Source organism: Cheilinus undulatus, linkage group 1 (genome assembly GCF_018320785.1).
Source record: "Cheilinus undulatus linkage group 1, ASM1832078v1, whole genome shotgun sequence".
In the NCBI taxonomy this organism is placed as follows: domain Eukaryota; kingdom Metazoa; phylum Chordata; class Actinopteri; order Labriformes; family Labridae; genus Cheilinus; species Cheilinus undulatus.
In genome coordinates, this window is record NC_054865.1 from 69,058 (window position 1) to 84,992 (window position 15,935).

General features: G+C 40.6%; 1 protein-coding gene across 2 annotated transcripts in view; it reads right to left on the minus strand.

Moving 5' to 3' along the window:
• The window catches only part of crtc3 (CREB regulated transcription coactivator 3), a 47,179-nt gene extending 31,463 nt beyond the window's left edge, over positions 1–15,716 (minus strand). For both annotated transcript variants that reach the window (XM_041786657.1, XM_041786649.1), the window contains exons 1-4: positions 14,822–15,716; positions 6,789–6,899; positions 4,048–4,176; positions 1,640–1,701 (exon numbers count right to left, since the gene is read on the minus strand). In XM_041786657.1, coding sequence (XP_041642591.1) covers positions 1,640–1,701; positions 4,048–4,176; positions 6,789–6,899; positions 14,822–14,953 — 434 coding nt within the window. In that variant the 5' untranslated portion in view covers positions 14,954–15,716. The remainder of the gene's footprint in view (positions 1–1,639; positions 1,702–4,047; positions 4,177–6,788; positions 6,900–14,821) is intronic.
• Positions 15,717–15,935: the final 219 nt, after the last annotated feature.

A 15,935-nucleotide genomic window follows, 5' to 3' on the forward strand; every position in this document is an offset into this window, starting at 1 on the left:
CAGTCACACTGGGCATACTGCACCGTGCCTTAAAGTGGGAGTATTATAGCTTTTTTTCAAGGATTTACACCATCTCTCTGATACCCACGTAGTAATGGTTTACAGCTCAAAAAACTCCTCATGTGTCTCATACTGGCGTCCTGAAAAACCCTTATTTTAACATCCGTCTGAAACGCTTCGTTTTCGCTGCTGTCTCTTTAACACCCCCCCTCCACAGACCTGCTTTCCTCCGACTGGCTGATTTTCCGGAGGCTGGCCACCTTTAGTCCTATCTCCCAATAGTACAGAATCCTTCAAAAAAATTCCTGAATCCAGATGGTGACCCTGATTACTCCCAAAATCTACGCAGTTCTTCCTTATGCCATTTCTGACATTTCATGAAAATTTCATCAAAATCCGTCTATAACTTATTGAGTTATGTTGCTAACAAACAAACTAACTAACTAACAAACAAACCCTGCTGGTCACAACCTCCTTGGCGGAGATAATGAACAATCCCAATTCATGAGAATGATATCATCTTTTAAGGTGAGGATGGAATGTTTTAGTAGGGGATATCATCTCAACAGGCAAGAATGGAAGGTTTTAACTGGGGCAATATCATCTTTATAGGCAAGGATGGAATGTTTTAATTAGGTGATATCCTCTGAACAGGGAAGAATGGAATGTTTCAATAGGGGATGATATCATCTCAACAGGCAAGGATGGAATGTTTTAAAATGGGGGATATCATTTCAAAGGCAGGTATGGAATGTTAGAATGGGGTGATATCATCTTTACAGGCAAGGATGGAATGTTTTAAAAGGGGGATATCATTTTAAAGGCAAGGACGGAATGTTTCAATGGGGGATATCATCTTTCAAGGCAAGGATGTAAAGTTTTAATATGGCTGATTTCATCTTAACAGGTAAGGATGGAATGTTTTAATAGGAGATGATATCATCTTAACATGCAAGTATTGAATGTTTTAGTAGGGTATTATCATTTTAACAGTCAAGGATGGAATGTTTAAATAGGTGATACCATCTTAACAGGTAAGGATGGAATGTTTGAATGGGGGTGATATCACCCGAACAGGCAAAGATGGAATGTTTTAAAAGGTGGGATATCACTTTTAAAGGCAAGGATGGAATGTTTCAATAGGGTTGATATCATCTTAACAGGCAAGGATGGAATGTTTTAGTAGGGAATATTATTTTTAAAGGCAAGAATGGAATGTTTTAAAAAAGAGTGATCTCTTAAAAGGCAAGGACGAAATGTTTTAATGGGGGAAATCTTTAAAGGCAGGGATGGAATGTTTTAATAGGGGATATCATCTTTAAAAGCTAGGATAGAATGCATTAATATGGGGTGGTTTCATCTTTAAAGGCAAGGATGGTATGTTTTAATAGGAGATCATATCATCTTTAGAAGCCAGGATGTAAAGTTTTAATATGGGGGGTGGTATCACATCAGCCCACATTGGGGATAGGCCATACCCTAAACCTGGGTTGAATCTTCTACACAAATGAAGATTAGCACGTTAATAAACAAAGACAACAGACTATGCTGGGAACAAGAGAAAAAAACCTGCAGAGATGATAGAGACAATAAAAAAATACCTCGAATGATCAAGAGTATAACCCAGTGTGTTGCTCACCTTCTCCAGCTGTTGTCCAGGGGAGGGGACAGATACATGCCTCCATACGGCGAACTCTCCATGTAGGCTGTAGTTAAGGTCAGTATTTCACATTTTACACAGAGAATGTAATCAGGTATTAATCAAACTAGAGGTCTCTGTGAGGTAAACGATTAAAATGGCAAGAGGATCTGACTGCCAACCTCGAGCAGACCTCTATGGTGGGGCGTTCAGCAGCAGACCACTGTGGTCAGTGCAGACCTAACGCCCCACCATAGAGGTCTGCTGCTGAACGCCCCACCATAGGTGTGCTCGAGGTCTGCAGCCAGATGCCTCTCAAAAATGGTGGTCTCAAAGAGTGCAACCAGTGTACTGACTGACAAAAGGTCCAAACAGTGTCACAGCAGGACCTTGAAAAACTGGTTCATGCATTTATCTTCAGTCGAGTTGACTACTGTAACAGTATCTATACTAGTCTGTCTAAAAAGTCCATCAGACAGCTGCAGCTGATCCAGAACGCTGCTGCTCGAGTCCTCACTAAGACCAAGACAGTGGACCATATCACTCCTGTTCTGAGGTCTCTACACTGGCTCCCTGTCTCTCAGAGAGTAGACTTTAAGATCCTCCTGTTAGCTTATAAAGCATTGAATGGTTTAGGCCCAAAATACATCAGAGACCTTCTAGTCCAGTATGAACCATCCAGACTGCTCAGGTCATCTGGTGCAGGTCTGCTCTGTGTCCCTAAAGTCAGAACCAAACATGGAGGATCAGCGGTCAGTTTCTATGCTCCGTTTATCTGGAACAAACTCCCAGAAAACATCAGGTCTGCTGAGTGTTTGAGTTCTTTTAAATCAAGGTTGAAAACTCACCTGTTCACTGCTGCCTTTGACTAAAAAACTTTTTACCTTTCAAATTTTCCATTTTTGCTGCAACTCTACACTGTAGCTTTTTTTTTTTTTTTTTAGCTGATTTACATAACTTTTTATGTGTGTTTTAATCTTTTATGGATTTTATACATGTAAAGTTCAGACAAATGACACTAGGGATGTGGCTATCTTGTGTGGGTCTTATTTACTGTTTTTAATCACCTTTTACATGCTTAGTTTAAAATGTTTTCATTGTGTTTCTTTTTCCCTTTGTCAATGTATTTTAATGACCTGTCATTGTATTTTAATGACCTGTGTGAAGCACTTAGGCTTAGGGTTATCCCTGAATTGCCTTGTTGCTGAAATGTGCTATACAAATAAACTTGCCTTACCTTGTCTAACAGCGGAGGCGTCAGGGTTAACTCTAATGGTCCTAACAGCTGAAGACTTTTCCTCTAATTTCAAAGTCGCAGAAAAATCCAAAGTCAGATTAAAATCGTGGGAGTCTCGCTAAAGTCTCAGTTTGATCCCGTTGTCTCAGTCATTAGGTGTAAGGTGGTCATACGACTCGATTTTAGCTGTTTTAAGGCAGTCCTTCTTCACTCTTGGCGTTACGATAATATCAAACGCGTTTGCTATTGTCTTAAGTCTTTAGTCTGGTCGTATGCTAATTGTGTTTCTCAGTGACGCAACTGTCATCCACGACCAATGGGAGTCAATGTTGTGTGCAAGCAATACATTCACTTCATTCTTCAACACATGAACGTGAGCGTAGATCATTCTAGAGCTGCTGAATGTCCGCTCAGAACTCACAAGATTGAAAAACTTTTCTGCTCAGAGCTGCAGTCAGATCTCTGCTCCTGTGTGTTTGTGTGCCTTCTCTGTCAATTCATTCCAGGCTGACATGACAGGAATGGTGAACCTCCATCGGGATTATCAGTTTGTTTCTGTGGTGAGATTACCTGATACAGTACTTTAATTCTGAAGTGTTTCCGGGATAGTTCCGCGGTTGCTGCAGTAACATGCAAAGTTGCTTTGGTGTTTAACTTTTCTTTTGTTTCTACTTGATGTAAATGATTTAAAAACCTCAGATTATAAGCGGTATAAACTCAGATGCAATTTCCATCTCCCTCTACATCTTGTTCTCTCCTCAAAAATTGTTGTTGGGGATCTTCACCAGATGCATGATAGGAAATAATCTCCAAAGGAATAGAAGAAATCTTACTCTGAGATTAAAAACTCAATGACTTTGAAATTTGTCTTTAGATGTGAGAGGGTCTCAGATGTCAGTCTTTTTAGAGTCTTTGAAGAGTTTTAGCAAAGCCCTCTGGTGTAAGGCTGGCATAACTCAAACGGTGCCTGTACCTGTGACCACCTTACACCTAACAACTTTAGCAGGATGCCCATGATTTTACTCTGACTTTGGAATTTTTTCAGCGACTTTAACATAGGAGGAAAGTCATTAGATGTAAAGCTGCCCTTAGTTAACCCTAACCCTCTGCTGGTAGGACTTTTGGAGCTAGATTTTATAACTGTCACTCTATGGTTTTCAGTGAAGGATATCTGCCGACCATGCTTATCGGTGGGTCGGCGGTGGGGGGAGTTGATGCGGTTTCGGTCTCTGTGGGGTCTCTCCACTAGCCCATGGTGCCGTGTGCCTCTGATGGGGTCGACTCCTGGTGGAAATCCACCCTAAGGAACAAAAACAATGTTACACAGACATGTCTGACTGAGGAAAAACACTTTGGAACAAAATATTTCTGCTTTATCAATAAAGACCATGATCAGCATGTTAACTAGGGCTGTACAGGGACACATTTTGACTGATGTTAGATGAGGCAGTCTGACATTAGATGAGACAGACTGATGTTAGATGAGAGACTGACGTTAGTTGAGACAGACTGACGTTAGACGAGACAGACTGTCGTTAGATGAGACAGACTGATGTTAGATAAGACAGACTGACTGATGTTAGATGAGACAGACTGATGTTAGATGAGACAGACTGACTGATGTTAGATGAGACAGACTGACGTTAGATGAGACAGACTGATGTTAGATGAGACAGACTGACGTTAGATAAGACAGACTGACGTTAGATGAGACAGACTGACGTTAGTTGAGACAGACTGACGTTAGACGAGACAGACTGTCGTTAGATGAGACGGACTGATGTTAGATGAGACAGACTGACTGATGTTAGATGAGACAGACTGACGTTAGATGAGACAGACTGACTGATGTTAGATGAGACAGACTGACGTTAGATGAGACAGACTGACTGACGTTAGATGAGACAGACTGACGTTAGTTGAGACAGACTGACGTTAGATGAGACAGACTGATTTTAGATGAGACAGACTGACGTTAGATGAGACAGACTGACGTTAGATGAGACAGACTGACGTTAGTTGAGACAGACTGATGTTAGATGAGAGACTGATGTTAGATGAGACAGACTGACTGGTGTTAGATGAGACAGACTGACTGATGTTAGATGAGACAGACTGACGTTAGATGAGACAGACTGACTGATGTTAGATGAGACAGACTGATGTTAGATGAGACAGACTGACGTTAGATGAGACAGACTGACTGATGTTAGATGAGACAGACTGACGTTAGATGAGACAGACTGACGTTAGATGAGACAGACTGACGTTAGACGAGACAGACTGTCGTTAGATGAGACAGACTGATTTTAGATGAGACAGACTGATGTTAGATGAGACAGACTGACTGACGTTAGATGAGACAGACTGACGTTAGTTGAGACAGACTGACGTTAGATGAGACAGACTGACTGATGTTAGATGAGACAGACTGACGTTAGATGAGACAGACTGACGTTAGTTGAGACAGACTGACGTTAGACAAGACAGACTGTCGTTAGATGAGACAGACTGATTTTAGATGAGACAGACTGATGTTAGATGAGACAGACAGACTGATGTTAGATGAGACAGACAGACTGATGTTAGATGAGACAGACAGACTGATGTTAGATGAGACAGACTGATTTTAGATGAGACAGACTGATGTTAGATGAGACAGACTGACTGATGTTAGATGAGACAGACTGACTGACGTTAGATGAGACAGACTGACTGATGTTAGATGACACAGACTGACGTTAGATGAGACAGACTGATGTTAGATGAGAGACTGACGTTAGACGAGACAGACTGATGTTAGATGAGACAGACTGACTGATGTTAGATGAGACAGACTGACTGATGTTAGACGAGACAGACTGATGTTAGATGAGACAGACTGATGTTAGATGAGAGACTGACGTTAGACAAGACAGACTGATGTTAGATGAGACAGACTGACTGACGTTAGACGAGACAGACTGATGTTAGATGAGACGGACTGACGTTAGATGAGACAGACTGACGTTAGATGAGACAGACTGACTGACGTCAGATGAGACAGACTGACTGATGTTAGATGAGACAGACTGACGTTAGATGAGACAGACTGACGTTAGATGAGACAGACTGACGTTAGATGAGACAGACTGACGTTAGATGAGACAGACTAACGTTAGATGAGACAGACTGACTGACGTTAGATGAGACAGACTGACTGACGTTAGATGAGACAGACTGACGTTAGATGAGACAGTCTGACTGACGTTAGATGAGACAGACTGACGTTAGATGAGACAGACTGACTGATGTTAGATGAGACAGACTGACTGATGTTAGATAAGACAGACTGACGTTAGATGAGACAGACTGACTGATGTTAGATGAGACAGACTGACTGACGTTAGATGAGACAGACTGACGTTAGATGAGACAGTCTGACTGATGTTAGATGAGACAGACTGACTGACGTTAGATGAGACAGACTGACGTTAGATGAGACAGTCTGACTGACGTTAGATGAGACAGACTGACGTTAGATGAGACAGACTGACTGATGTTAGATGAGACAGACTGACTGATGTTAGATAAGACAGACTGACGTTAGATGAGACAGACTGACTGATGTTAGATGAGACAGACTGACATTAGATGAGACAGACTGACTGATGTTAGATGAGACAGTCTGACTGACGTTAGATGAGACAGACTGACGTTAGATGAGACAGACTGACTGATGTTAGATGAGACAGACTGACTGATGTTAGATAAGACAGACTGACGTTAGATGAGACAGACTGACGTTAGATGAGACAGACTGACGTTAGATGAGACAGACTGACGTTAGTTGAGACAGACTGACGTTAGTTGAGACAGACTGATGTTAGATGAGGTATTCTCAGTCTGCTTATTACTGCCTGGAGCCCTCACTTGAAACTCTCCGCTGGTGTTGCTGATCTGGTTGACGTTGGGCAGAGAGCCTCCGTAACAGGTCGCCCGTGACTGAGACAGGTGGAGTTGCTGGATCTTCTGAAACTGCACCTAGCAGTCAAAACATGGGAAAAAGAACACAGCCAGGTCATGAACCTGTGAGGCAGAAAGCAGGAATAAATCACCATCTCTGGTGTGGTTCACTAAAAACATTTAAAGCTACAGTTACCTTTAAAGTACACTTTTGTTTAGGGTGTTATGTTTTGCTATTTTTAAGAGGATGCCCCCTTCATTCATAATTGGGCTCTATGTGAAAATGTCACTGCCCCCCTTGGTAAATCACGAATTTACTATGATTAACCATATCTTTTGTAAAGCTGAGTTCTGTTTGACTATCCACACCCAGGACTGATTACTGCCAGACCAGTTAATTAGGATTGTATATCCCAGTGATTACCCTACCATTAGGCCTGCATTAGTGGAGCAAATAGCCCCCAGCGCCATCCCCCGCCTCTCCTTGAAGGTCAGATGAATTTTTTTATTTCCTCATGCAATAGAGTAATTCTGTGACAGCAATTGGCTTAAATTGTGAATGTAAAGGACTTTGCGCACACTGGGTCCGTTATTTTTGGATGCATTTTGTTCGGATCCCCAATACAAAAAAAACCTCACGCACTCAGACCTTGCACGCTGGATCCAATGCGTTTTTATTTGCCTTCACTGTGAAAATTCGGAGAATGTGGCAAATAGTTTCGTACTGTGATCCTGCATCTCTGTCACTCCTTTAAAATCCTGCTGGATCCATTCTGACAGAGAGCTCCGTTCAGCACCCATTCAGCATAATAGCACTGAGCCACGTTGGAGAAATAGAGAGCAACTTTATAATTCTGTCTCTGTTATGAGCTGTGAGTAGGTTAGAACGTATGCCTTTATCTGTTATATTTCCACAGCTGATATCCACATAATACACTGGAAAACTACAGTGTTTGCAGTGAGAGTTCGGGAGTGGGAGAGAGGGAGGAGTTGGACTGGGGTGAGTGAGTGAGAGAGAATACAGCAATGGGCACTGATCTGAATCATGAACCGCCCATCTATTTGTTATATTTCAATGGTTTATATCCACAGAATAAATGAGTAAACTTTGTTTTTTTTAAAGTGAGGTTAGTGCGAGAGAGAAGGAGAAAGAGAAAGAGAGAGGAGGGGTCTGGCGGGGGTTAGCAAGCAAATGACTTGGACTGATGCGAAATTTTGCATAAAATCGAACCTGATTCGAAAAAAAACATGATGGACAGAAATTTCGGCGTCACTCCGCAAATGTCATTAGAACAACATGAGCTCGATTTTCTTTTTTAACATGCGAAAAATTCGGACAAAATAATCGGACCCAGTGTGCAAAGGCCTTAAATGTCATGAATTGAGTCCCGATCTTCTGAATGTTCCTTCTGACTTTATTAGCAGAGCTGAGCAGACCCAAATGCTCACTGACAAGGTAGCCCCGCCTCCTCCTGTCTGAGCTGGGGTCACATGTGTACTAGTAAGCTTAGACTCAGTTTCATGACAGACTTCTCCACTGAAGATGGTTTAAGGGCTCACCCTAACCCTAACCCAAAGTTGTGCTTGAACCAATGTCCCAGTCGTTTTATGTCCAAAACAGCTACACAAGGCCGGGATATGTAAGTGCAAGATAGCAGAAGTTGAACACAAGTTATTGAATTCTTGGAACAAGTCTGACACTTGTAATTTAGTCTATAGACAGTTACATGTCAGGTTTAGTCTGTAGAAAGTTACATGTCAAGTTTAGTCTGTAGACAGTTACATGTCAGGTGTAATTAGTGTATAGACAGTTACATGTTAGGTTTAGTCTGTAGACAGTTACATGTCAGGTTTAGTCTGTAGACAGTTACATGTCAGGTTTAGTCTGTAGACAGTTACATGTCAGGTTTAGTCTGTAGATAGTTACATGTCAGGTTTAGTCTATGGACAGTTACATGTCAGGTTTAGTCAATAGACAGTTACATGTAAGGTTTGGTCTGTAGACAGTTACATGTCAGGTTTAGTCAATAGACAGTTACATGTCAGGTTTAGTCTGTAGACAGTTACATGTCAGGTGTAGTCTGTAGACAGTTACATGTCAGGTTTAGTCAATAGACAGTTACATGTAAGGTTTAGTCTGTAGACAGTTACATGTAAGGTTTAGGCTTTTATGTCCAAAACAGCTACACAAGGCCGGGATATGTAAGTGCAAGCTGGCAGAAAATGAACAGAAGTTATTGAATTCTTGGAACAAGTCTGACACTTGTAATTTAGTCTATAGACAGTTACATGTCAGGTTTAGTCTGTAGACAGTTACATGTCAGGTTTAGTCTGTAGACAGTTACATGTCAGGTTTAGTCTGTAGACAGTTACATGTCAGGTTTAGTCTGTAGACAGTTACATGTCAGGTTTAGTCTATAGACAGTTACATGTCAGGTTTAGTCTGTAGATAGTTACATGTCAGGTTTAGTCTGTAGACAGTTACATGTCAGGTTAAGTCTGTAGACAGTTACATGTCAGGTTTAGTCTGTAGACAGTTACATGTCAGGTTTAGTCTATAGACAGTTACATGTCAGTTTTAGTCTGAAGACAGTTACATGTCAGGTTTAGTCTATAGACAGTTACATGTCAGGTTTAGTCTATAGACAGTTACATGTCAGGTTTAGTCTATAGACAGTTACATGTCAGGTTTAGTCTATAGACAGTTACATGTCAGGTTTAGTCTATAGACAGTTACATGTCAGGTTTAGTCTATAGACAGTTACATGTCAGGTTTAGTCTATAGACAGTTACATGTCAGGTTTAGTCTATAGACAGTTACATGTCAGGTTTAGTCTGTAGACAGTTACATGTAAGGATTAGTCTATAGACAGTTACATGTCAGGTTTAGTCTGTAGACAGTTACATGTCAGGTTTAGTCTGTAGACAGTTACATGTCAGGTTTAGTCTGTAGACAGTTACATGTCAGGTTTAGTCTGTAGACAGTTACATGTCAGGTTTAGTCTGTAGACAGTTACATGTAAGGTTTAGTCTATAGACAGTTACATGTAAGGTTTATAGACAGTTACATGTCAGGTTTAGTCAATAGACAGTTACATGTCAGGTTTAGTCTGTAGACAGTTACATGTCAGGTGTAGTCTGTAGACAGTTACATGTCAGGTTTAGTCAATAGACAGTTACATGTAAGGTTTAGTCTGTAGACAGTTACATGTAAGGTTTAGGCTTTTATGTCCAAAACAGCTACACAAGGCCGGGATATGTAAGTGCAAGCTGGCAGAAAATGAACAGAAGTTATTGAATTCTTGGAACAAGTCTGACACTTGTAATTTAGTCTATAGACAGTTACATGTCAGGTTTAGTCTGTAGACAGTTACATGTCAGGTTTAGTCTGTAGACAGTTACATGTCAGGTTTAGTCTGTAGACAGTTACATGTCAGGTTTAGTCTATAGACAGTTACATGTCAGGTTTAGTCTGTAGATAGTTACATGTCAGGTTTAGTCTGTAGACAGTTACATGTCAGGTTAAGTCTGTAGACAGTTACATGTCAGGTTTAGTCTGTAGACAGTTACATGTCAGGTTTAGTCTATAGACAGTTACATGTCAGTTTTAGTCTGAAGACAGTTACATGTCAGGTTTAGTCTATAGACAGTTACATGTCAGGTTTAGTCTATAGACAGTTACATGTCAGGTTTAGTCTATAGACAGTTACATGTCAGGTTTAGTCTATAGACAGTTACATGTCAGGTTTAGTCTATAGACAGTTACATGTCAGGTTTAGTCTATAGACAGTTACATGTCAGGTTTAGTCTATAGACAGTTACATGTGAGGTTTAGTCTGTAGACAGTTACATGTAAGGATTAGTCTATAGACAGTTACATGTCAGGTTTAGTCTGTAGACAGTTACATGTCAGGTTTAGTCTGTAGACAGTTACATGTCAGGTTTAGTCTGTAGACAGTTACATGTCAGGTTTAGTCTATAGACAGTGACATGTCAGGTTTAGTCTGTAGATAGTTACATGTCAGGTTTAGTCTGTAGACAGTTACATGTCAGGTTAAGTCTGTAGACAGTTACATGTCAGGTTTAGTCTATAGACAGTTACATGTCAGTTTTAGTCTGAAGACAGTTACATGTCAGGTTTAGTCTATAGACAGTTACATGTCAGGTTTAGTCTATAGACAGTTACATGTCAGGTTTAGTCTATAGACAGTTACATGTCAGGTTTAGTCTATAGACAGTTACATGTCAGGTTTAGTCTATAGACAGTTACATGTCAGGTTTAGTCTATAGACAGTTACATGTGAGGTTTAGTCTGTAGACAGTTACATGTAAGGATTAGTCTGTAGACAGTTACATGTCAGGTTTAGTCTGTAGACAGTTACATGTCAGGTTTAGTCTGTAGACAGTTACATGTCAGGTTTAGTCTGTAGACAGTTACATGTCAGGTTTAGTCTGTAGACAGTTACATGTCAGGTTTAGTCTGTAGACAGTTACATGTCAGGTTTAGTCTGTAGACAGTTACATGTAAGGTTTAGTCTATAGACAGTTACATGTAAGGTTTATAGACAGTTACATGTCAGGTTTAGTCAATAGACAGTTACATGTAAGGTTTAGTCTGTAGACAGTTACATGTAAGGTTTAGTCTGTAGACAGTTACATGTCAGGTTTAGTCAATAGACAGTTACATGTCAGGTTTAGTCTGTAGACAGTTACATGTCAGGTGTAGTCTGTAGACAGTTACATGTCAGGTTTAGTCAATAGACAGTTACATGTAAGGTTTAGTCTGTAGACAGTTACATGTAAGGTTTAGGCTTTTATGTCCAAAACAGCTACACAAGGCCGGGATATGTAAGTGCAAGCTGGCACAAAATGAACAGAAGTTATTGAATTCTTGGAACAAGTCTGACACTTGTAATTTAGTCTATAGACAGTTACATGTCAGGTTTAGTCTGTAGACAGTTACATGTCAGGTTTAGTCTGTAGACAGTTACATGTCAGGTTTAGTCTGTAGACAGTTACATGTCAGGTTTAGTCTGTAGATAGTTACATGTCAGGTTTAGTCTGTAGATAGTTACATGTCAGGTTTAGTCTGTAGACAGTTACATGTCAGGTTAAGTCTGTAGACAGTTACATGTCAGGTTTAGTCTGTAGACAGTTACATGTCAGGTTTAGTCTATAGACAGTTACATGTCAGTTTTAGTCTGAAGACAGTTACATGTCAGGTTTAGTCTATAGACAGTTACATGTCAGGTTTAGTCTATAGACAGTTACATGTCAGGTTTAGTCTATAGACAGTTACATGTGAGGTTTAGTCTGTAGACAGTTACATGTAAGGATTAGTCTATAGACAGTTACATGTCAGGTTTAGTCTATAGACAGTTACATGTCAGGTTTAGTCTGTAGACAGTTACATGTCAGGTTTAGTTTGTAGACAGTTACATGTCAGGTTTAGTCTGTAGACAGTTACATGTAAGGTTTAGTCTATAGACAGTTACATGTAAGGTTTATAGACAGTTACATGTCAGGTTTAGTCAATAGACAGTTACATGTAAGGTTTAGTCTGTAGACAGTTACATGTCAGGTTTAGTCTGTAGACAGTTACATGTAAGGTTTAGTCTATAGACAGTTACATGTAAGGTTTAGTCTATAGACAGTTACATGTCAGGTTTAGTCAATAGACAGTTACATGTCAGGTTTAGTCTATAGACAGTTACATGTCAGGTTTAGTCTGTAGACAGTTACATGTAAGGTTTAGTCTATAGACAGTTACATGTAAGGTTTAGTCAATAGACAGTTACATGTAAGGTTTAGTCTGTAGACAGTTACATGTCAGGTTTAGTCTATAGACAGTTACATGTCAGGTTTAGTCTGTAGACAGTTACATGTCAGGTTTAGTCTGTAGACAGTTACATGTCAGGTTTAGTCTATAGACAGTTACATGTCAGGTTTAGTCTGTAGACAGTTACATGTCAGGTTTAGTCTATAGACAGTTACATGTCAGGTTTAGTCTGTAGACAGTTACATGTCAGGTTTAGTCTGTAGACAGTTACATGTCAGGTTTAGTCTATAGACAGTTACATGTAAGGTTTAGTCTGTAGACAGTTACATGTCAGGTTTAGTCTGTAGACAGTTACATGTCAGGTTTAGTCTGTAGACAGTTACATGTCAGGTTTAGTCTGTAGACAGTTACATGTCAGGTTTAGTCTATAAACAGTTACATGTCAGGTTTAGTCTATAAACAGTTACATGTCAGGTTTAGTCTGTAGACAGTGACAGTTGAAACCAGAAGTTTACATACACTATATAAAAAGGCACATAAACTTTTTTACTCACCGTCTAACATTAAATCAGATTAAACTTTTCCTGTTTTTGGTCAATTAGGATTACCAAAATTATTTCTATTTGCTAAATGCCAGAATAATGACAAAAGGATTTTTTTAGACAATCTGTATTACTTTCTTCAAAGTCAGAAGTTTACATACACTAAGATTACTATGCCTTTAAACAATCTGATAAAGCCCAGATGATGATGTCATGTCTTTGGAAGCCTCTGATAGGTTTATTGACAACATTTGAGTTAATTAGAGGCACACCTGTGGATGTATTTTAAGGCACACCTGAAACACACTGCTTCTTTGTGTAACATCATGGGAAAATCAAAAGAAATCAGCCAAGATATCAGGAAGAGAATTGTGGACTTGCACAAGTCTGGTTCATCCTTGGGTGCAATTTCCAGATGCCTGAAGGTGCCACGTTCATCTGTTCAAACAATTATACGCAAGTATAAACACCATGGGAATGTCCAGCCATCATACCACTCAGGAAGGAGACGGGTTCTGTGTCCCAGAGATGAACGTGCTTTGGTCCCAAAAGTGCATCTCAACCCAAGAACAAAAGCAAAAGACCTTGTGAAGATGCTGGCTGAAGCTGGTAAGAGTGTGTCATTATCAACAGTCAAACGAGTCCTGTACCCACATGGGCTGAAAGGCCACTCTCCCAGGAAGAAGCCATTACTCCAAAACAAACATAAAAAAGCCAGATTACAGTTTGCAAATGCACACAGAGACAAAGACCTTAATTTCTGGAGACATGTTCTGTGGTCTGACCAAACTAAAATTGAACTTTTTGGCCATAATGACCATCGTTACATTTGGAGAAAAAAGGGGGTAGCTTGCAAGCCTGAGAACACCATCCCAACTGTGAAACATGGGGGTGGCAGCATCATGTTGTGGGGTTGTTTTGCTGCAGGAGGGACTGGTGCACTTCACAAAATAGATGGCATCATGAGGAAAGAACATTATGTGGAAATACTGAAGCAACATCTCAAGACATCAGCCAGGAAGTTAAAGCTTGGGCGCAAATGGGTTTTCCAAATGGACAGTGACCCTAAGCATACTGCCAAACTGGTTACAAAGTGGCTTAAGGATAACAAAGTCAGTGTTTTGGAGTGGCCATCACAAAGCCCTGATCTCAATCCCACTGAAAATTTATGGGCAGAGCTGAAAAGGCACGTGAGAGCAAGGCGGCCTACAAACTTGGCTCAGTTACACCAGTTCTGCCAGGAGGAATGGGCCAAAATTCCTGCAAACTATTGTGAGAAGCTTGTGGAAGCATATCCAAAACGTTTGACCAAGTCATACAGTTTAAAGGCAATGCTACCAAATACTAATGAAATGTATGTAAACTTCTGACTCTCAAGAAAATAATAAAAAAAATGTCTAAAAAATGATCTCTCTCATTATTCTGGCATTTAGCAAATAGAAATAATTTTGGTAATCCTAATTGATGAAAAGCAGGAAAAGTTTAATCTGATTTAATGTTAGACGGTGAGAAAAAACAGTTTATGTGCCTTTTTATATAGTGTATGTAAACTTCTGGTTTCAACTGTACATGTCAGGTGTATTTAGTCTGTAGACAGTTGATAACCAGGTTCATTGATGGCATAGGCAGTTTAATATCAGGTCTATTTAATCTATATACAGATGAATTTATATACCCACCCTGGAGACCGTCAGGTCGGTCATCAGCTGCTCGAAGGCCCGGGTTTCCTCCGCTTGTTTCTGGGTGTGTAGAGCGATCTTCTCGCTGAATTTGCGGGGGTTTGAGGCTCCTGATCCGGGGGAGCTGGCCATGGTGAGGCCGCTGATTGTCGGAGGGTTTATAAAACAAATTACTACGCTTATCAGAGATGGAGAGTGATCCGGACAGTCAGTGCACCATGTCAGTTTTCAACTCTGTTTACGTCCACGGAGCTAATAGAGCCAAACAAACAGGAGTTTATAAAAGTGATTTTCTTTGGTTAAACGGAATAATTATTAAAACCATCTGTCCTAAAGTCCTCAAAGATTAACTTTGACTAATCGTGGACTAACTCTAATGAGTTAAAGTCTTAAATTAACTTAATTTTAAAACTTTCACTGAAAGCCACTTGTTTGAATCTCTTGTTAGCATGACGCTAGCTGTCATGCTAAACACAGTAGAGGTGAACGGAGAATAGCAGCTAGCTCAGTTAGCTTAGCAGCAGTCAGTGACAGCTAAAAAAAAAAAACAGCCAGCTCTCTGACAGCCCGTTCACCAACAGCCCGACCATCGGGATTATTCTGATACAGACTGCTTCCGATATTGTACAGTTTTCAAGCCCAAATACTGAATTATAAGCCTAGTTAGCTGACTGATGCTAACGTAACCACAGTTCGCTAAATGTCAACAAGTGTGCGTGAGATCTCCTCTGGGCTTCACTGACAATAAACACAGTTTTCCCCCTGAATAAAGAGCATTTCACCCTCCACAGCCCACCGACGTCCGCTGATCAAATATGCTTTAAATCCACAATTTGGCGTTTAATGGAATATCCCACTGAAAATCCACGGAGATAGCCGAACAGAGCCGACGGCAGCTCCGTCCTCCGAGTTAATCCACGGAGATAGCCGAACAGAGCCGACGGCAGCTCCGTCCTCCGAGTTAATCCACGGAGATAGCCGAACAGAGCCGACGGCAGCTCCGTCCTCCGAGTTAATCCACGGAGATAGCCGAACAGAGCCGACGGCAGCTCCGTCCTCCGAGTTAATCCACGGAGATAGCCGAACAGAGCCGACGGCAGCTCCGTCCTCCGAG